The sequence below is a fragment of the Gambusia affinis genome, linkage group LG11, assembly GCF_019740435.1.
Source record: "Gambusia affinis linkage group LG11, SWU_Gaff_1.0, whole genome shotgun sequence".
Taxonomy (NCBI): domain Eukaryota; kingdom Metazoa; phylum Chordata; class Actinopteri; order Cyprinodontiformes; family Poeciliidae; genus Gambusia; species Gambusia affinis.
The window spans coordinates 13,743,291-13,764,605 of NC_057878.1; the positions used below are offsets into that span (position 1 = coordinate 13,743,291).

The window sequence follows — 21,315 nt, forward strand, 5'->3', positions numbered from 1 at the left end:
AGTGCACACAAACACATTTACGACATGTCACCTACAAGAACTACTTTTTTTTTTTTTCCTCCTCAAGTTTCTTCAAATTGTTTCCTTCAGGCCACTTGTGTAGTTTGTCCCCTGTCTCAAAATATGTATTTATACATATATTTCTTTTATTTTCATACTTTGTAATTGGTTCTAAATAAACTTTAATAAAATAAAGTAAAATGTGGGGAAACTCAATGGAAAGGTCGAGGGTCCATCCTTCGGGTTGGTTTGGATTTGTTTACAAACTAATATAATTAAATGTTCAGCTTTTCTACAATGCATTCCTTCACAACCACTCATAGCAAACAACAAATCTATAAGGTATTTAATACGACATAAGATTTGTGCAAAAATACATAGACTGATAGTGTGAAATACAATAGCCTTTATAAAAAAAAAACAAAAAAAAACACTGATAAGCTTAAAGAATTTGTAGTGTCTTCTTAGCTTATTGATAGGATCCATTTTACAAGATCGGTGCACTAAACTGAAAGAATTTTGCCAGTTGGGGAAAAAAAGAAATCTCTTCCAGCACTAAAGGTCAATCTGTAACCAGATAAAAACAAATGTCAGTTTGTTTTGCAAGTTTTACGCTATAAGGAGAAAAAAATATTGCTGGGGCTGTTCAGCTGATCGGCAAAAGAAACCTTATAAATACTGCTGAAGGTTTAACATGTTCAGAGGTAACAAAAAAAAAAACAGGTCTTAAAAACAGAAAATCGAATCTACTGTGTCAGAGCAGCTTTCTCAAAACCAGTTGCCATCGTAACACTTGACTAAAACTACCAAGGTCTAACTTCTAAAACCTAATACGATGTAAAAGGGGAGGGAGTTGGAGTGTGGATGAGGCCAGCTAGTGTCTCACAGAGTTCTCCAAGGACTCTCCGTCAGCATCTACGTCCCCTTGTAGCTCGCTGGAAATGTGGATTTCAACTGTACTAGACTCTGAACCTAGCAAGACAAAATAGGGGCAGATTACTCGTTGCTGCACACACACTTAAAACGTATTACACAATATAAACCCTACAGAAAATGTAGTTAAAATTCAAGTATTGTTTTTTTTTTTTCTTTGAGTTTGTTACCGCATTAGATGTTCAGCGAATGAATAAAAACCATAAGTCCTTCAGAAGAATAACTTTATTTTTAAAAAGATGTCAGAGGGGCTAGTGACAAGACAAGGCGCATTCCAGCACTGTAGTGTTGGAATGAAAATAGCAAAGGTTTCAGTAGATTCACACTTACATACACTCCAGTGGAGGTTCACAAGGCACGCCTCTAGCTAAAACTGATGCAGTCCAATACAACAAACATGCCTGAATGTGGTAGGTAAAGTCTCTCAACTAACAGTTTATACCACTTAAATGTCAGTCAAATTTTGCATTACATCCTCCATGAGAGGATTTATTTTCTTTTTTTAAACCGATCAGAAAGTTAACAATATAAGCTTGACAAATATTTATCACAGGATTGTTGCATTCGACCGCATTAGTTGCAGATATGGGATTTTTTTTTTTTTTTTTCCTGCTTATGTGCATATTTACCATTCCCTCCACCCCCATTGCTCTCTGCTAATCATCTGATTATCTGTAAATAATGATGCTTAAAAACCCTGAACGGAAAGTCACAAAGTCACTGATTAAATTACACAATAAAAAAACACGTCGCTCAGCTGTGTATCCTCATACCAAATAGACCGTCAGTGTTTCATCCACTTCAGATCATTAATTACAGACAATCCACAAGATCTCCGAGGAGTGTAGTTTCATGCTACAGCTGCACTATGTTGAGGTCAAAAATAGATGTTGCATAACAGAGGTCATCAACGACACTGATGTAAAAATAAAATAAATGAATTTCTGTCTTTTGTTCTGGTGAGGAAGACGTTTGAGGTACAAATGCATGTCGTGAAGGTGCACGAACACGATGCTCATGTGTCGTTCTGTTCACGCGCATCACCAGCCCTGATATACTGGTGAGCTGCTTGCACCGCTGGCAAGCCAATTACCTTCAGAGAGGACACTGATGGCGTCAGAGTGCTGCTGTCCGTTTCCTATCGTGTTCTTCTGCACTTCCTGAACGTGACTCTGGTACAGCAGAGTCGTTCCCACCACCGGGTTTTGTCCGGCCGTGGTAGGCACCGAGGTAGAGCCCGAGTCCCAGGCCAGCTCCCTGCTCCGCTGCGGGTTGAGGTCCACGTCCCAACCCGTCCAGCCGTGGAAGGCCAGGGTGTTGAGGAAAGCCTGCATTGGGTTCAGAATGCCCTGGAAAAGTAAGATGCAAGATGAATAAAAGTAATTAAATGATCAGAGAAAAGTATGAGCTATCTGCCTCTGGTGTTGCTGTCCAACCAACCATGATGAACCATGTGGTGAGGGCTGCGTTCCTGATGTCTCTCAGACTGTTGTCAGTGATATCTGGCTGCATCTCCAGGTAGAAGAGGAGGCACTCATTGATGATATTTGGAGCCCAGCTAAAACGATTTAAAAAAAAAAAATGTACCAAAGTGAACGAAGATCCAATCTTACAAAGAGCCATTCAAAATAAAACAAATAACCAACAAAGATTACGGAACATGTTCCAATCAACTTAACAATTTTGCATCATTTAACTCAAAATACATCAGCAGGGTTTTTTTTTTTTTTTTTTTTACAGCAAAAAGTATTTGTGAAAATGTGTAGTTTTTAACCATCATTAAAGCAGAAAACAATATTTGGAAAACAGAGGACTGTGCTGCGTTAACATTTCTCTAGGAAGAGAAAAACACAGATGTGGAAAAAACAGCACACCAACATTTGGTGACTTTCAGTTGCAAGTAGGCTTTGCTAGTTACACCAGCTAATAATAACCATGCTATTATTGTAATTCTTCCCTCTTATATGCTTTAAAACACTAAAGGTACATGATTACAAAGCAAGAATGTATCTTTGAGTCAATATAATGCTAACTGATGACAGAAAAAGAAACTATTCATTCCTTCTAATTGTAAAAGTTAGATTTGGAATGTATGTTATTGGATCTGAATGTAACTGCATAACTGGATTGGTTTGAAATGAAATGAGCTGAAGTCAATTAATTCTGTACTGTAGCTGTTTCTATGTAACCGAACAGGAATTGGAGCGTCTTTAAAAGATATTTGTTGTAATTTGGTGCCATTTACATAAACTGAGCTAATCTGGGGAGGAGGAAATATCTGAAGACAATCGTACAATGTCCATTGAAACATACAGAGGTGAAAATCTGAGTGGAGCCGTAACCGTCGGCAACTTACCAGACAAAGAACACGAGCATTATTTTAAAGAATCGGAGTTTAATCTCGTTAGCCAGCCGTCTCTCATTTTCTGTATAGATTCCTTGTCGCCCTTTTAACAAAGATGTCACTGTGGAGAGACCAGAAAGTCACCTTCATTTCTTTTTTTTCTTGCAAATATGTGCTGTGGTGCACTGCCACTTGTGCGAGAGTGAATTGGTAGAGGTGAACCGACCTGCGGAGACGGTCCGGCTAAAGAACACGGGGTTAGCTATGAGGACGAGCAGCATGGGGGCATATGTGGTGATGTAGTGGGGAACAGCGTGCTGGAGGCCTTGTTCACAGCTGCACAAGGAGAGGGAACATGATTTATTCAGCAGTGGAATAAATGATTGGTTTTGACAAGTTGCATTTAATCTGACGAGCCGATTCCAGAATAATAAAATGTTCACAGAAACACAAATTGAAAAATAAAGTTTTGATAAAAAAAAAAAAAATCTGAATGAGAAGTGAGAAGAAGTGGACCAAAGCCACACATCAAATGAAATAGAAATGCAATGTGCTGTAGAAACATATATGATTCTTACTCCAGGCTATACAGTCTAGTCAGTCTACAGTTGATTTGTTAAAAGAGGTAAAAACCATAATATTAATCCAATGAAAAAAAAATTATAACTATTTCTGGTAATCCACTAATTTGTCCCCAGAAATATTCCCTAAATGATTGAGAGTGATTCCAAATTGGCTATTTGAAATGAAGTGATGGCGACTGGTCAAAAATATTACCCAGTTTCACAAGAGCTGCCCAAAAAACTGAGATGTTCTTTATTTACAAGAATCTTGTCATTGGGGAAATAATCTAATCTAAAGAGTTATGCAAGTCTAATTTCCTTCAGTCACTGTCAGATTTAGATTAAATTAATTTTATTTCATCGGGCATCTCTCAAAGATAATAAAATAATGTAAAGAGAAAATATCTTCTGGAAAAATCCCTATTTTATCCCTCAGGCAACTAAGCATTTTTCAAAAAGGCTCCTTCAGAAATCCTGCATGAACGAGATTCTACACCAGTTTTATTTTGGGAAGAAAAAAACATTTCTGGTTTTATTCACATTTCATTGGAAAACGGCATGCCAAAATGTTTCTTTTTTTATTTTCTGTTCCTCAATAATCAGTGGAAAAAATATCTATTTAATATTTATTTTCATTACTGAGCAGGAAATTGTGCATTCTTCTACTGATGATTTATCTTTTGTGATGAACATCAAATCTTCAACGTTGGAAGGCCTTCTTGCTAGCACCTCAAATTTTAGCCCCATTTTTAGATCCTATGATGGCAGCCACTTAAAAAACATCACCAGTTAGATTTAAATCTGTTAGCTGGGATCGTCTGATCAACTGAACTGAAAGCGCAGAGGAGAAACCCAACAAAACCAGAGCTGTGAGACCGTTCCCTTCTGCTACCCGTCAGAATGTCACCAGAGTCATTTTATGCAAAGCAGTTCGTGTGGAAAAAAAAAGATTAGAAAAAAAACCCCACCCTGGATCAATCAATCAATAACTTTATTATTCTCCAGGATAAAAAAGATTCTTTGATAAATGATCCTCATGGCTTCCAGCTGCAACACTGAAAGGTGATTTTGATTTATCTTTGGGAAAACAGAAACGTATCTTACTCAGAGATGGATGGGTAGTAGAGCATGGCCACTCCTTCAACACACAGCAGCACAGCCAGACCCCACGTAATCATGTGGTAGAGGACAATGGTGCTGAGGGGGGGGAGAGGAGAGAAAGTCATGAGACTTGGACTCACAGCACAAGTTGCAGATCTGTTTCTTGTGGACGGTATTTTTTTTCTCTCTCTCTCTCTCTTCTCATAGAAAGAAGAAACAAACATGCTGCTTTGACAAGAGAGTAGAGGAAGATGAACAGCTATTGTTGTGTTGCCAAACAGCTCCTCACTCAGAGCCAGGAGTGAAAGAAAAGGGACAGAAAAGCATCTTGCACGCAGAGCTGAAACCAAATGCTTGTCAGTTTTGGATCACTATTTTTTTATTTTTATTTTTCTTCTACAGGAGGAAGGCTCGAGGTGATAATGAACCGTGAAGGAGAAGTGAAGCTCAAAAGAACCTGATCCCAGCAGAGGTTTTCACCACCAGGAAGACGTCCACGGCGTAGCAGAAGGTCCACCAAAACGAAGCGCTGAAGAACAGCTGGATCCACATCTGTAACACAGTGACACGGATAGTTATCAGCAAAATTCATGGTTTACAAAGCACTAAATCTATTGTATTTGGTGGCAAGTAGCCATGAACCAATCAGGCCTGAGCATACCAATGTTTAAAAAAGGTACGGATAAAGCTGCCCCTCGTGAAGGTTATGAGGTTTGGTCTGCTTGAAAAATAGTTTTTTTCTAGAAACACAACACTGCCCCACCCCCACTTGTTGCTTACACATTTTTTTCCTTGCGTTAACCGTCCCTCGGCTGATTAAGCAGTCCTGGTCCTGGTATCTTTTTCTTTTCAATCTGAGATTAAAGTGGATGTTAGGAGTCAAAATTGGGTTCAAAACCCCTTCCTTTAGGCATTCAAGAGAACCTCATAAGCTCCTGGTAATTCTTAGATTAATTGTTAAAATTAATACTTTTAATCCCAAGTTGAAATTTCCCCTTTTAATTAGCGTGTAAAACCACATTGGTGTGGTATCTTTGTTTTTTTAGATTTATCTTGAATCTAATAACAGAATATTTTTGTGCCATTGATTACTATTTTTTTTTTTGTCTAAATCTGATGCGCTCTTGTTGTTAAATAAATTATAATACTGATAAAAACACAGAAATCTCATTATTTCTTTAAATACGTAACAGAGAACGCTCATCAGAACGCCAAGAATTCATCCTGCTGATTGACTTTGATAGATTATACTGTTCTGTACATTTTAGTTTTAACTCTTTGGGTAAACACTTTGAAATGGTGACATGTTTACTCGAGATAAACATACCATAAGTGTCTCATGGTAGCTGGAAACTGTTCAAAATTACAAACTAAGACCTAATTTACTCCCATCTACTTACTGAGCTCCGATTCGAGCAAATGACCTCCCATGGCAACTACATTTTCCAGAATCATGCGTGATTATAGAAAGAAAATAAAACCTTCCTCGTGATCTTTCAAGCATAAACAAAAGACATGATATGTGGCTGCAGTGTAACTGAGCTGCTTGACAATATGAAGCTATCTAAAGGAGCATCTTTTACGCTTACTGCACTGCCAACACAGAAGGCCTCTGGCAACACGTCCGTGTTGTTGGTCACTGAGATGCCTTCGACGATGCTGGGCAGACCCAGCCACACAGAGGATCTGACGATGATCCCTGAAACAGAGAGTCACATTGAATCCTTAACTGGAGGAGAAGCGGAGTAAACAGAGTAAACACAAAGGGGCCATGTGGATTTTACCTGGCTTTAATTAGCGTTTCAACACGTGTTTTCTTTTCTTAGCTGTTTTGGTTTACTGCTTGAATTAATTACTGTCAGTCAGGGAGTCCTTTTAATAGTAGCTTTGCATCATGGAAATATGAGCTTCTAGCGGATGCGTTTTATTGGGGTGTTTCCATTTCCTTCGCGAAACTTGGAAAAAAAGATAAACTAAGGAGGTCTCCTGGAACTTTCACGCAACGCAGAAGGCATGCCGCTCCATGTTTCGCCCGTGTGCTGTTCTAATTCCACAGCGGTGACTGGATCTCACCGGACGTGGAAATTCATGACTTCACCTGCTCATCTTCTTGCCAGGAAAAGTGATGAATGAACAGGTCAGGTGTCAGAGCTACGCTTCCTCTGCATGCTGAGGAACAGCTTGGACCGAAGACTTGAGGGTCGGAGTCTCCTGGTGTGATAAGCTTTAGTAAAAATCAAGGTATTAGCACCGATATTTGAAATCCTAAATGATCCCAGAATAAGGCTGTATTAAAAAAAAAAAGCAAATATAATTAATCATTTTATTGCTCATGTGAGAGAATGATGACTATTGCATGAAAGCATTGGATTGAGACCATTTTTTTTCCTCTCTGGGAAGCCTAAAACATTGATTGTTACACACATTTTTGTGATAGAAAGAAATCTAAAATAACATGGATGCTTAAGACTCTAAATACAGTTAACATTATCCAGGATTTCACCAGGTTTGGTAATAATAAATAGGCAAAACCACACGAGGGATTTGTTCTCCAGATCCAGTGTGAATGACTAGTTGTGTATGTCCCTAACTTTCTGACGCACACTCACAGTTTGCAGTCCAGAAGATGCTTAAGTGCGCTTGTTTCAGATCAGTCCTAGTCACAAAAATCAAGGACAGGCACGGCACGGAAATGAAAGCAGTGTCAACGATCACTTTTATAAAAGCAAAGCTACGAGCTGCTTGTCTGTTAAGCAGCAAACTCCAGACTAGCCAGCAGAGCAGATGATCCAGTTTATTAAACAGCTAATGTCACCTTGCTGTACTTTTGTTGCAGCACAAAGAGAAGAATGGACAAAAATTGTCATATTTGAGAAAATACACTTAAATATATTTTGGCTAACGTCTTTGTTAAAAAGCAATACATGAAATTTGTAATACAATTGCAGCAACAACAAAAAAAAAAAAAAAATGCAATATATATTTTCAACTGAACATTATTTACTGTTCAGACGTAAACAGTAAATAATGTTTTTATAATGTGTCTTTATAAAGCAAAGAGAAAATTTGATTTGGAAAGAAAATATATAAAAAAACATATATAATGGAATTGGTCAAACTTTGCCAGTCTTTATTGCCTCTTCTTTATTTACAAGTTAAATGGAATTGCCTCTTCATTTTGTCAACATTTCCAAAGGGATTTTGGTGAAGCACCATATGACCTTTAACTGTTTTATTTTTATTTATTTATTTTTTTCTGCTGGGTTTTGCAATCTGCAGCTCCTCAGCCACTCTGCAGGGACTCGCTGTAAATCTGACCTCATGGAAATCTAATAATGTTTATAACTATGGTGGCAATAGGAAAGCCAAGTTTTACTGCTTTTCCAGCTTCATCCAATATGTGAATGGAGTTTCCAAAACAGGTACTCATAATACGGTACAGAGGGAGCAGCAGGTGGGTTTGGCTGCCTGTAAAAGAAATGATTAACATACGTATAGAAGCTACTACAAAAACATGGAGTTCACAGCCTCGCAGCACTAAATGAGAGGATATTTCATTTTTATGACTAGTGACCAGAGATACGGCTTGAGGATCAGATTATTTATTCCTGAAGGAAGTAATACCGTTACACTCGCTCAGATTTAAATGCACATTGGAAACACATTTGCGTCCTCCTGGCAGGCAGCGTACCCTGAGTGTGAAATCCAGCAGAAATCTAAACATTTTGAACATATTAGTGGCAAATCCCCGTTGTAAAAGAAGCACTAAAATAAAAGCTGTGACTCATTCAAAGAGTATTTACAGCAATAAACACTGCTATATTGTGTTATACCAGATCAGTTTGCAATGTACCCTACATGGCCTGTGGCAAGTGGAATGTTATTATATATAGTGATTTTTAACAAATGTTGCCAAATTGTCTCCAGAGGAAAGAATAGTCTTTACTGATCTAACACAGAATGTGTCAGAATGCATTTATGTTGGGTTTATTTGCAGCTTTTATAATTTTCACAAGCATGGCAAGATTATTATTATTATTATTATTATTATTATTATTATTATTATTATTATTATTATTATTATTATTATTATTATCATCATCATAAGTTGTTCCTCTGGACTTTAAGCAGACTAGATTTCTTCCGAATTCAGAAATGAAGAACAACAAACAAATAGAAACCATTTTATTTGATCATTGTTTCAGAATACAAAATTTAAATATAAGCCGCGTTACTGTTTTGTCATCAAAAAGGATGATGAGCCTCAGTTTACACTTTGTTTGGAATCCTCTTAATATCTAAATAAAATGTTCTTAAATGACACAAATTTCTAATTGCTTCATGTTCTGAAATCCTTCACACCTTAATTTGTGTATATCTGGTGAGGGGGGATTTTCCAAATCAAAGTCTTAAAAACTGCTGTGTCCATTTTAAATACTTTGCTTAACAAGTGTGCTCTTAAGAAAATGTACTGGAAACTAAAAGATGTAGATAGTACAGCGCTTTTGAAGTGCTTGGACAAAACAGCGCCTCCTACCGGCATATATGATGGTTGACAAATGTGGTACCAATTTTGGAATAAATGAATTTTTCGTACATAAAAAAAATACGTTGCTACAAACAAATACTTTCTACATATTTATTTTAAAATAATAAAAAGAGGCAAAAAAAATCTGACTTCCTCAAAAATATAATTTACTTCATCGGTTTTTGACCAAAATATTATATCCCCCGCCCAAAAAACCCCAGAGGTTTTAATAATTTTTTTCTTTTGTTATTGTTCTTTAGTTGTTGTTTATTGTTTTGGGTTGTTTTCTGCTCAGTTTATTTTCGATGGACTAGCGACCTATCCAGGGTGTTCCCCACCTTTCGCCCGCAGATTGTCCAGTTTTTTCACAACTTATTTCTGATGAGGAACATTTCAAACTAAATATCCTCAGACCCTCTGGGTTGTGACTAATTAGTCAAAATTTCAACTTCATTATGAGGGTGATATACAAAAGTTTTCAAACGCTTTTTTTTTTGTTGTGCAACAAAGGGGTTAAAAAGAAACTATTCATGTGCGTAATCAAACCCAGAACCACGCTGTGAAAAAGCAGCTCCTTCACCACCACCCGTTTTTTTCTTAGACTAAAAAAGAAAAAAAGAAAAAATATATATAGAAAAAGAAAGAAAGCTAAATCGGCTGCTTTTGATGATTGATTTGTTTACCTGTGCATCCCAGTATGTCACATATACTGATGATGAACAATATTCTGGAGGAGGAGGCGGGCCTCGGCAGAGGGTACTGTCCCAGTCTCCTGTATCCTTTGCGCTTCGGCAGAACCTGCAGAACAGCGAACATGAGGCTCAGAGCGGCGCTGCCCAGACTCAGAGCCCCGAACAGGACGGGCTGGAAGGAGACTGCGAACTCCGTGGCAGCGTCCCGGTTCGGGCAGCAGAACGTCTCCAGCCGCGGGGAGGCCATCACGGACTGCGGGGCGATGCAGCGGAGGAGAAGGAGGGAGAGGAGAAGACGGTGTTCGGAGGAGGAAGAAGAAGAAGGGGAAAGGAAAAGAAAAAGGAAATGACTGAGTCCATGAGGCAGCTCTCGTCGACAAATCACGGGGTCGAATCATCATGTGCTTCTGTTTAATCCCTGAAGTTGTAGCTTAAGTCTGCCGCACAATGCAAGGCACCGACAAAGGGCTGTTGTATGAAAGAGACTGATTATGTCAGCCGGCAGAAGCAGACTTAAAGTTTTCTTTTTAATTCTTCGTTAATCTACCCCCCCAACACCCCTCCCCCTCTGGTTCAGACTAATGTAGGGGTAAAATGTAAAGGTCTAATAATGACATCAACTTCAAATGGAGTAAAACAGTCACAAAAGTGAAATCTAACTTTATCAGTGCAGGCATTAAAAACATTAATAAGTCACAAGAGTCTGCAATGTTTACGGTGTCCTTCAAATTCTGAATTTTCTCCAGGCGGCTGCACTTTGACTGGGCCATAACACTTAATCTAAACAGTTTGGTTGTATGCATGGCTGAATGTTTAGTGCTAACCTGCTGAAAGGTAAACACGCCTCAGACCAAATCTCAAGTCTTTAGTTCCTCCACTCCCTTTTAAAGAAAGGCATCTGCCCAGCATGATACTGCCACCACCATGTTTCACCTGTCATGTGCAAGGGTATGACTGCATATTGTATTGTATCAGATCAGTTTGCTGCGTACCCTGAATGGCTTGTGGCATCTGATTATTTGTTCTCCATGCTAAGGTTGCCACTTTAAGTAGTAGACATGAAGTTGTGTTAAACGCTCTATCATTGAACATCGCTCTTGAAAATGTTCTAGTTTATATTTTAGAATGATTACATTAAATTAGACACAAATGTACTCCATAACAATTAAGTGAGTTCTAATTTAAGTGCAATGAGAGTTAAAAGAGCTGAATGTGATGGCACATTTTTAGAGGATTTTAAGATGAAAACCACGTGTTGTTTAGTGGATAAAAATACTTTTGTCGGAAGACGTACATTTTAACTGAATCTCTTCCTCACCTATGCTTCGTAAAGGCTCATGTATTCTGTGTCGTCCTGTGGAGTTTGGTTAAATAAAGAACCCTTAAAGCATGCCTGGTATGTGACAACTGTACATTTCAAGCCCAGACGCGCCTGCATCATTTCCTGTTAGGAACTGAATGTTTTTTTTTTGTAAATACACTCTTAAAACTGCTGGGTTCAAAGCAAATAAGTTTCCATATCTAGGTTGATTTAAAACAAAAAGTTTGTTTTATGGGCTTGGGTTAAAAACTGAGTAAGGTTTTTAACCCAAGGAGAGTCACATCAGGGGTAGAAGTGACAATTTTATATTTCTGACCCAATATTTGCTTAAAGACAGGATGGGATGTCTTTGTTGTCATTATCATTCCAATTGAGTAATAACAAGATTTATGCAGTTAGGCTCAGTAAAAAATACAATTAAATGCAGAATTGAATAGTTGGATATAAACCGAAATTAAAAGAAAAAAAAAACTTTATGCAGCCAATCAGTGTCTCTTCCTTCCTCTCTGGGGCTGGGAAGTGCAGAAAGTTAGTGCACTCTCAATGGAGTGTGGTAGAAGGCTAAAAGCAGCTTTTGTGGACCAAGTTTTTTTTTTTTTTTTCCTGCAGCTGCTTGGTGTCCCCCCACCCCCAGAGCCGATCATCCTCCAGTTCTAGAAAACCAGAGACTGACTAAGCCACTCCACACAGGCCCTGTTGATCACAACCGGATGGATGTCCACTTTTCTCCACTTGAAGTAAATAACCAGCTCCTTTGTTTCGAAGCAGAGCGCTTCCTCTGCAGCACTCAGAAAGTCGTTTGGTAGTTTTTTTTAGTTTCGTCCCCGCAGCATAAACCCAGCATTCGGGTCAAAGATATAACCCAGTAGTTTTTAGAGTGCGCGGGAAAATTAATCTGCCACCCCGTTGGCTTCAGTGTCTACATGCCCAAGTATGGGCTTATCTTTTTTTTTTTTTTCTGTTTGTGTGGTTTCCATTTTTAAAAAGAAAAGAAAAACCTGTTAAATGAAAATACCGCAAAAGATTTGGGGTGACAGACAAGCTGTAAATGTATTAAATGTTCTGCCGTCTTAAACTTATTGTCTGCACGCTTTCCTCCACATACAGAAGGCCAATTTGTTTTGAAACATTAATATCTGTGATGTAAAAGGTTAGAAATAAGATGGCACTCCCTTCATCACAGTAATAAAATAAGGGACCCTTACGTTTTGCAGATTCATGCTTAAATTTGGATAAGAACTGGGCCAACACATGATCACTTTTCATGGGGATTTGTGGTCATGTGAATGTGTCATATGTGTAGCGAAATCATGTGCACATGCAGGTCTATAGCCTATAAATAAATGCAGCCATCCTCGTGTCATCCTCATGTCACTCAAGATCAATCGCTCTATAGACTTTCTTTTGACTATGTTTAAAAGAAACATTTTTTATGTCTTACATGAAAATGTATCTATAACGAAATAAAAGTGAATAAACCCGAAATGAACTGTAACATGAGATATGCATCGTCCCTCAAAGAAAAATGTCTGAAATCCTTACAAACGACAGACTTAACTCATTTGAAAAGATTGCAAGGTTTTGTTTCATCAACATGAGCACATAAGAAAAGTAAGGATGAATCTAGACGTTTGCATTGTGCTGCATATAACTTATTTTGGGGAGTGGGAGCTTAAAAAAAATCTAAGTTGCAAGTAGGCCTAAACTACAAAAATAAATAAATAAATAAATAAATAAATAAATAAATAAATAAATAAATAAATAAATAAATAAATAAAAGTCAGGAAACAGTAGTTCCTGTAGTATGTAATACTCAAAATGAAAAACACATGTAGTGTTGACCAGAATAATAATAAAAAACCCCCCATAAAGCTAAATTAGGTTCTTCTGTTGTAAGGGTGAACATTAGCTGCACCCTGCCTGCTAAGGTCAGCTTACCCCTGCATGTGTGCATCAGGCAACCCCACACCCTGTCCTGATCCAACAGAAGTCAGCTGCTAGATGTGCTCACTTGGCTGGAGATCTGAAACAAAGCATCAAGGACCTTCAAAGAATCAGTAAAACAGAGAGAGCATTCATACAGTTGGTACGATTGTATTCTAATCCATACCTTCCCTGACACGCCACAGAATTAATTGTGTGTCTGGCTTGCAGCCTGCTGCCAGGGATTAACAAAACCCAGGGGCAACATAGTTAGACTTTTGACTTAATCTGAACATTTGCTCTCTGTGGCTGCCCTCTGCTGGCCTACATGCACTGTAATAGTACAGTAGCACTAAAGAACTCTTTAGGTGGACAACACAAGGCAATAATGGTGAGAATATTTTGCTAGAACAAATGAAACAGAATCTGCAGTCTGCTGTGTCTTGACCTGGAGGAACTCTGGCAGGTTTTTTTTTTTTTTTTTTGTGTAGAGCACAGAAAAAAAATAAAAAATCAACATATCACATTTAATAAACATCAAGATTTATGGTTGTTAGACTGCTAACTCACATAAATGAAATATTGTTATTATAGAATAATTATACATTTTGTATATTTTTTTGTTAAACTAAAAATGATGACTCTGTCAACTCTTGTACAGCCAAATTTGGACTCAGAACTCAGAAATAAAAAGAAAGTATGCAAGATATTTCCAAAAAAAGCAAATAAAGTAGTTTAACTGTAATGTATGACATGTTACTGTCATAGATTGTTAGCTATTTAACAAATTCAATTTTACACTTTGCAATCAAAACAATCACATGGCCAGACGCGCTTCCATTTTGGAAATGATATGATGACATCACAAACTCAGATAATTTTGGTATGACTGCATGGATGTTTGAATAGATGTTCAATTGGGATATAAATTGTTAAAATATTCCCCACCATTAATGTTAAACTAGTGTCCTTTGGGTCCTAATCAGTAAATACAAAGCACTAGCCATTACTGCTAAGTCAGTCATGGTTCTCTTATCAAAACAATGTAAATACAAAACTGGAGAATCACTGGTTCCTGCTGATCATTAAATATATTATGTTTTGACTTGAAGTGTCAAGACGCTAAAGCAAGTTACTCAAAGTAAAAAAAGACATTAGAGAACTGAAACTTCTGTACAGGAAATGACTTTAGAATCAAAAAGCGCACGTAAAAAACAAAAACAAAACTATAGTTTAACATTATTACTTACCTAAGTTGATCCAGTTTGCCTAAATTTAAAATTCTAAGTCAGACACAACAGAGGAAAATAGTCACGTTACTTCCTAGAGATAATGGGTGTGGATGTGCGGTGTCAAATTTCGACAAACATATTACCAACGCGCTTAACTTGCTTCTCCTTCTCCATCTGCACTCCCATTGGTCAGAGCTGAGTCATTACAGTCCTTCTTGCAGGAAGGAAATAGCATGACAACATCAACTACTGCTCTCACAATAGGACAAAAACATATTCCAGTCTGACAAAAGGGAAACCAGGACATTAAAACAGGTGAAGTATGTCTGCTGGAAACAAAGACAGACAGCTGGACACAGCATGTCCAGGAGCAGCAGCTGTTTATTTCTCCAACCCTTTGATGAGTGGTGAGTTTAACACTTTTAGTATGTTATTACAGTAGACATGTACATCACTTCAAAGTCTGAGCAAAGTTCTGCTTTTCACATGAAGATGTTGAAGCCGACTGGTCTCCGATTCACGAGGCAGCCTTCAATGGAAGCGTCCTCCGTCTGCAAAGACTCATCGCTCAGGTAAAGTTTAACTTCTGGAGATTAAAATGTTTAAAATTCTAATCAGGTGCTGCTGCATGAGATTCACATTCGTGTCACCAGGACGCACGTTCCTATTTCAAACGTTAGTTTGTAATAATGCTGCAAAGCTTTAATGTTTTTCAGCGCTTACAGTGCCTTGCAAGTGCTTTCTTACCTTTGATCTTTTGCATACTTTTTCATGTTACAGTCAGAAATAACTGTGGAATTCTATGGGGACTTTCAGAAACTAGTGCTATTTTTTATTATTTAACATTGCTGTTAAAAGAAACAAAAGTGTGCTTTTTTTTAAAATCCTGCTTCTCAATTGCATGCATTTTGAGGCATGCCTCTGCTAGCTTTGCACGTCTCCAGATTTAAACTTTAGTCCACATTTGTAAGGTGTAGTTGTTGCTACGTAAAATAGCTCCTGTTCAGACACACTAGATGGATCATTAATTTCCAAGACTTGCCACTGATTGGATTTCTATCTGACATGTTTACTTCTGCATCTGCAGACCTGCAGATGTATTTCTTCCAATAACACTGACCAAATTCACTGTCCCTGCTGACGGAAAACGTCCCCATAATACAATCCTGCAAACAGCACATTTCCCTGTGAGGATTGTTGATCAGACCGATGTGGACTGTCGTTTTTTGATGCTTGCCTGAGTTTCACAAACCTCTTTGCCTATCAAGACGTGGTGGACAAAAATGTGTTTGTATATTTACATTTGAACCATTTTGAGATGGCAAATTGATACGATTAATACAAAGTAGAAATTACAAATTTGGATTCTATTTACAAATTAAGTGGCTCCTCTATGTAGTTGGTTGCACTGACTTTTAATGTATAAAAGTATAGAGGATAAATACATGTTTATATTCATTTGTCTCATTCTTCTTTCCACTATTCTGCATTACTGTGTGTTAGTCTTTCACAAAACACTCCAATAAGATAAGTTGACTTTTGTTGTGTTAATGTGTCAAAAATGGTATGGATACTTTTGTAAGACACGGTCTGTGCAGCCACTTTTCGGGAGTAAATTCACGTGTCCTGGTGCGTTCACAGGGAATATGTGTAAATCTAAACACACTGGACCAAGTCTCTCCCCTTCATGGAGCATGCCTGCAAGGCCACACAAACTGTGCCAAGCTTCTGGTGGAAAACGGAGCAAATGTAAGTGATTTACAGCCCACAGAAATGAGAAAGAATTCAACAGAAAGCACCGTCAAATGAAAACTTCATGACTTTTTCTTTTCTTTTCTTTTCTTTTTTTTTTAAAAGAATTTCTTCAATAAAGCCTGTAATTCTTGCATGTTAACAGCGATATTTAATCATTGCTAGGCTTAACCTGAAGACGACCAAAATGAGTGAGAAATTAACCAAATACACACAGCAGCACGCAGGCAAATGCAGCTATTAGTAAGCAAAATGTGCGATGCAAAGCAGAGGCCAGGTGTACTGTTCAAACTTTTAATTCATTGCTGTTTTTTTTTTTTTTTTCTTCCAACTCCAGGTTAACAAGACAACTGTGGACGGACACACTGCGTTGACAGAAGCTTGTGCCAGGGGCCATGTGACCTGCGTCTCTCTGCTTCTCCAGCATGGAGCGACCCCCCGGGGCACCAGCCCGTCCAGTTCTCCAATCCACTCGGCTGCAGCTAAGGGTTAGAGGTCACATTCCACAGCATGGGCTTGCATAATCTCTGCTGAGCTTAGTCAACGCTAGCTGAAATAGCAAGAAATAAAGAGAGAGAGGGAGAGATGTATGAACGCACTAGGGACAAGGGTGTTAGAAAATAGATGAAGGATCTCAGCTGCATCAGTTCTCATTTTAGTGACTCTGTTTCTCTCCCCAGGTCACCCTGAGTGCATTGAAGCGCTTGTTCAGTACAGAGCAGATGTGGATCAGGATATTGATTCATTAGGGTCTCCTCTTCATGTTGCTTGCTCCAATCAGCAACTGAGCTCAGTGAAGAAACTCCTTCAGCTCGGTGAGGAGGGTTTCAACTTTTATCCTCACAAACATTCATTGCAGCTTCAGACTGATGGTGGACCGAAATAACCTAATTCAAACTTGTAATGAGGCAGAAAGTGTTTTCCTTTTTCTTTTGCATTTGAATGAGAAGGTTTCAAAATGACTCTGAATTACCTCTTTGAAAGTTAACAAGTCTCTTTCCCTTAATTTCCATCAGACATGTTACCATCAATGAACAATTACTCTCCCTAAACACAACGAAATGTTTAAATGAAACGGACAGTATCAAAAGTGTGGTGTGCATTTATGTTCAGCCCCACAAGATAAGAGAAATCGCAACGTATAAAATTGCAAATGTGAAAAAAATAAAATAAATCAAAATGCTACAACGGAGTGCAGTGAATTATTTTAAATTCCTTCTCTCTCCCACTACAGGTGCCGATGCTAACAAGAGCGCTTCTGGTGACTCCCCCCTGCACATCGCTGCACGTCTGTCCAGCCCTGAGTTGGTTTCTGCCCTCCTCGACCACGGAGCAGACCGGCTCCTGGTGAACTCAGAGGGCAAGCGGCCTCTGGACCTGGTTCCTCCTGACAGCCCAGTGGGGCGACTGCTAAGAGAGACAGGAGGTATTCAGTTCACAGTTACAGAGTGAAATAACAGAGATGCGTGGGCGTCCAACGTCCTTTGTACTGCTGGGACTGTAAACGCATAATCAAACCCTCTCTCTGATGACCCCAGCAGTGTCTCCTTTAAAGCAGCTGTGCCAGCTGTGCATCAGGAAAAACTGTGGGGAAGCCCAGGCCGGGTGGGATTCCTGACCTTCACTTCCCCACAAAGCTGATACAGTATCTGCTCTACCAATCAGAGCAGAGGGATGCACTCAAACACTGAAATCACTTCCATCTTTCAACCCCAAACTCTGAGCCTTTTCACTTTCAGGCCAGCAGGGGGGGAACTTGCACAACCTGGCAGGATAATTCCACTAGGAGAGCCTCAAGTTGAGTGTGAACTGATTTATTATATAAGTAGAGAATCTTCTTGTTCGAAGATGCTTTTATAAAATATTCATTAGCAATAACACATATCAAATGAATATAAAATCAAAGCGCACAAACCTCTGAAAGACTAGCTATAACACAACATATAAATCCTCATTAATGTTGCATTTTTTTTCCACGTTGTAAAGAAAAGCTGAATTTTATAGACGTATTAAAATACAAGAGACAAATGTTCCTAGTAATTTATTTTCCAACTAAAAAAGATATCTATCATTTAAACCAGAATACACAGAATACCTTAAATAAAAGTTCCCGTGTCTCAGGTGGTTTCCTCTGAGATGGACAAAAATGTATTTAAAATCTTTAATGTTTTATCTATAAGCATTGCTGCTTGAATTGAACTACTTGAAAGCAATGGTTCCCGATTCTGTTCTCTTTTAATTTGTAGTGCTTGTGTTTTTTTTTCCATTTTCAACCGTTAATAAGATGCGACTTGTTTTGCAAAGTGTCCCAACATGACATTTGTTGTGTATCGGAATTATGCAAATAAACTGAATTGAAATTGAATCTACTGCTGATTAAAAAAAAAATAACGCCTTTGACACACTCTTGCACACACCCTTGCAATCAGTGTGTGCAAGGGTGCACACGCTGATTAAATAAGGCAATAGAGTAATCTCGTTTTTGTTTCATTGTAAAACTGAAAGTGTTTAGGTTGTATGTTTTTAGCTCACAAGATAACGTACTACAGCAAATCAATATACAAAACGACACAGAAGATAGCTTTAAACAGGATTGAGAAACAGGACTGGTCACCTGCTATTTTACTTTATTCGGTGTCGGCTCTTAGTAATGGGATTCAGTGAGTTATTCTGGCGTCCATGTTATCTTAATTTCCCAAAATGCAGCATTGTGGAGTTGTTGTCATTTACTGTACGGTAATGTACAGTGAAATGACAATATCTTGATTTGATGAAGTCTTCTCTAGCTTGCAACAACATCCTTCCTCAAACTCGAAAACACTGACCTCTGATCAGAGTTTGTCGTAACACCAGAGGGACTGAAAGCAGAAAGCAAGTTTATAATTTGATTGAAACAAAACACCAAGGCTTAGCCACATAGCAGATGTCACTGGAATAAACTGGGCTTTTTGGTGCTTCTTGAACTTTTTCACACTTTGCTATATTATAGCCACTAACTGAAGTTTTGTTGGCCTTTTGTACAATAGATCACAATCAGACCTGGAGAATCAAGGAACTCTTCTAGAGAAAATCTGAGCTGGAGTAGGCAAAAGATCTCAAAAGCAAGACACCATGGCCTGATCAAAAGAATCTCACAAACTGATAGGAAACAAGTCACTGACATCTAACACTTTGTGATTTCAGTGGTCGGAAAAGCACTGTAGAAGTTCAGTCTATTTACTGTTTATCATTCATCAGTCTGGAAGGATTAAGATCAGTGTTGAGAATGTAGCAATAAGGAGCTCTATGGGGGAATTTTAAGATAACAAATGACTGCTGACCAAACAGAACACAAAGGTCAAGCTTCATATCCTCCCCCCCCAAAAAAACCATTTTGATAACTTTTGGGAAAACATAAAAACACAAAATGAATAGGAAAAAAGTGGAGCATAATGAAATGTGTGTTCTGTTACATCTGCTGTAACAGAAGACTATTTTATTGGGAGTGAAACACAGTGGTTGTAGCGTGATAGTCTGGGGTTGCTGTAACTGATGGAATCATGAAATCTGCTCTTAACCAGAAAATTCAGGAGGAGGATGTTCATGCAGAAGTTGGTGACCTTAAACTCGAGCAAATTTGGGTCGTGCACCCGGCCGATGATCAGGATGACAAGCTGGACTTGCTTTTTCACACATGAACCTGGGTTATTTGGATAGTCTACCTTAAAAACTCAACTTGAATTTATCTAGTTAATTTTGTCTGAAATGTACATTTGTTTGATTGGCTGAAATGTGAAATAAGTTTCACAGCATTTGATTAATTTTGCTTTTTTAAAATAAAAATTTGGAGAAGTTGTGTAAACAACAACTTTTAACATTTACAACATATCCCCAATGGGATTTAGGTCTAGAATTTGATTGGGCCATTCATATTTGCTTGATTTAAACCATTTCATTTTATCTCTGGCTATATGAAGCTTCTCTCAAATCTCAGTTCTTGTAAATCCTCTTAGAAGATTTCTTCCAGCAGTTCTCTCCATTTGGCTCCATTTCTGACCAGCTTCCCAGTACTTCTCAAGAAAAGCATCCCCGCAGGATGATGCTGTCACTGCTTTTTCCAGTCAGAACGGTGTAATCAGGGTTTTGTTTTTTTTGCCTGAACTCACTGCAGCACTTTCTTCTTCCACTGAATGGCTTCTGGCAAACTGAAAACGTGACTTCCTCTCATACGTCCTCTCGTAAATTCACCCTCTCACAATTTGAAAGGATGCATTGAATTAGGTTGTGTATTGTAAGCATTGATCTAACCAGTTCATTCACAGTGGTGTGTATGGAGCTAGCTCCTCCATGGAGATTAGCATCGTCTACATGGCGACCAAAGCGAAAGTCACTCAGCTCGCCCACATCCGCCTAGTTGAATGCAGCTCTCATTAAGTTTGTATCGATCCCTTTGTTCCAATTTGCCACCCAAACTAAATCATCGCCTGCTTTCCAAATGCAGCACAAGTGCCCGGGAGTCAGAAACAGACTGTGGCATGTTTCGATTTTACTGGTTGTTTAATGTAAAAATCAATTTCCGCGGAGAAGCCTCTGACTCCTGCAGCTGCAGGGAGACACATATCGTAAACACTGCTCAGTAGTTAGTCGGATCGTGACAAATTGGTGAGAGGACTCCGTCAGGGAATGGCGGTCACGTGTCCATTTGAAGAACAATCCACTTCAGTCATGGTTGCATTTCCGATGGAGGGTGCTCCTCGTCCTCGCAGTGCAGCCTGATGTTTTCCTACATTTAGCCAGGTACGCCGCAGCACTCAGCTGCACTTAAAATCAGCCTATGTATGTGTGATACCAAAGCTTTTACTAGTATTCTCCAGAGGAGCACACTCCATTAACCCCCCCATCCTTTTCCTTCCTTCCTGTTTCTCTATATACAGTGGCACTTTCTAC

General features: G+C 38.6%; 2 protein-coding genes across 5 annotated transcripts; one reads left to right on the plus strand and one right to left on the minus strand.

Moving 5' to 3' along the window:
* Positions 1-331: 331 nt before the first annotated feature.
* Positions 332-14,812, minus strand: gpr143 (G protein-coupled receptor 143). 4 transcript variants are annotated; one of them, XM_044131408.1, is made up of 12 exons: positions 14,781-14,812; positions 14,656-14,688; positions 13,421-13,505; positions 10,153-10,414; positions 6,531-6,640; positions 5,399-5,493; positions 4,945-5,037; positions 3,504-3,613; positions 3,290-3,398; positions 2,374-2,491; positions 2,027-2,282; positions 332-972 (listed from the first exon to the last, which is right to left on the minus strand). In XM_044131408.1, the coding sequence occupies exons 4-12, from the start codon at positions 10,406-10,408 to the stop codon at positions 875-877; spliced, it is 1,245 nt and encodes a 414-aa protein (XP_043987343.1). In that variant the 5' UTR covers positions 10,409-10,414; positions 13,421-13,505; positions 14,656-14,688; positions 14,781-14,812; the 3' UTR covers positions 332-874. The 4 variants fall into 4 exon arrangements, with proteins under 4 accessions (XP_043987343.1, XP_043987342.1, XP_043987344.1 ...); XM_044131407.1 differs by lacking the exon at positions 14,781-14,812 and having other exon boundaries at positions 14,656-14,763; XM_044131409.1 differs by lacking the exons at positions 13,421-13,505; positions 14,781-14,812 and having other exon boundaries at positions 14,656-14,748.
* Positions 14,813-14,892: 80 nt separating this feature from the next.
* LOC122839627 (ankyrin repeat and SOCS box protein 9-like) lies at positions 14,893-19,828 on the plus strand. Its single transcript, XM_044131410.1, has 7 exons — positions 14,893-15,044; positions 15,130-15,209; positions 16,279-16,386; positions 16,727-16,877; positions 17,070-17,204; positions 17,624-17,815; positions 17,928-19,828. Exons 1-7 carry the CDS (start codon positions 14,960-14,962, stop codon positions 18,005-18,007), a joined length of 831 nt encoding a protein of 276 aa, XP_043987345.1. The 5' UTR covers positions 14,893-14,959; the 3' UTR covers positions 18,008-19,828.
* Positions 19,829-21,315: the final 1,487 nt, after the last annotated feature.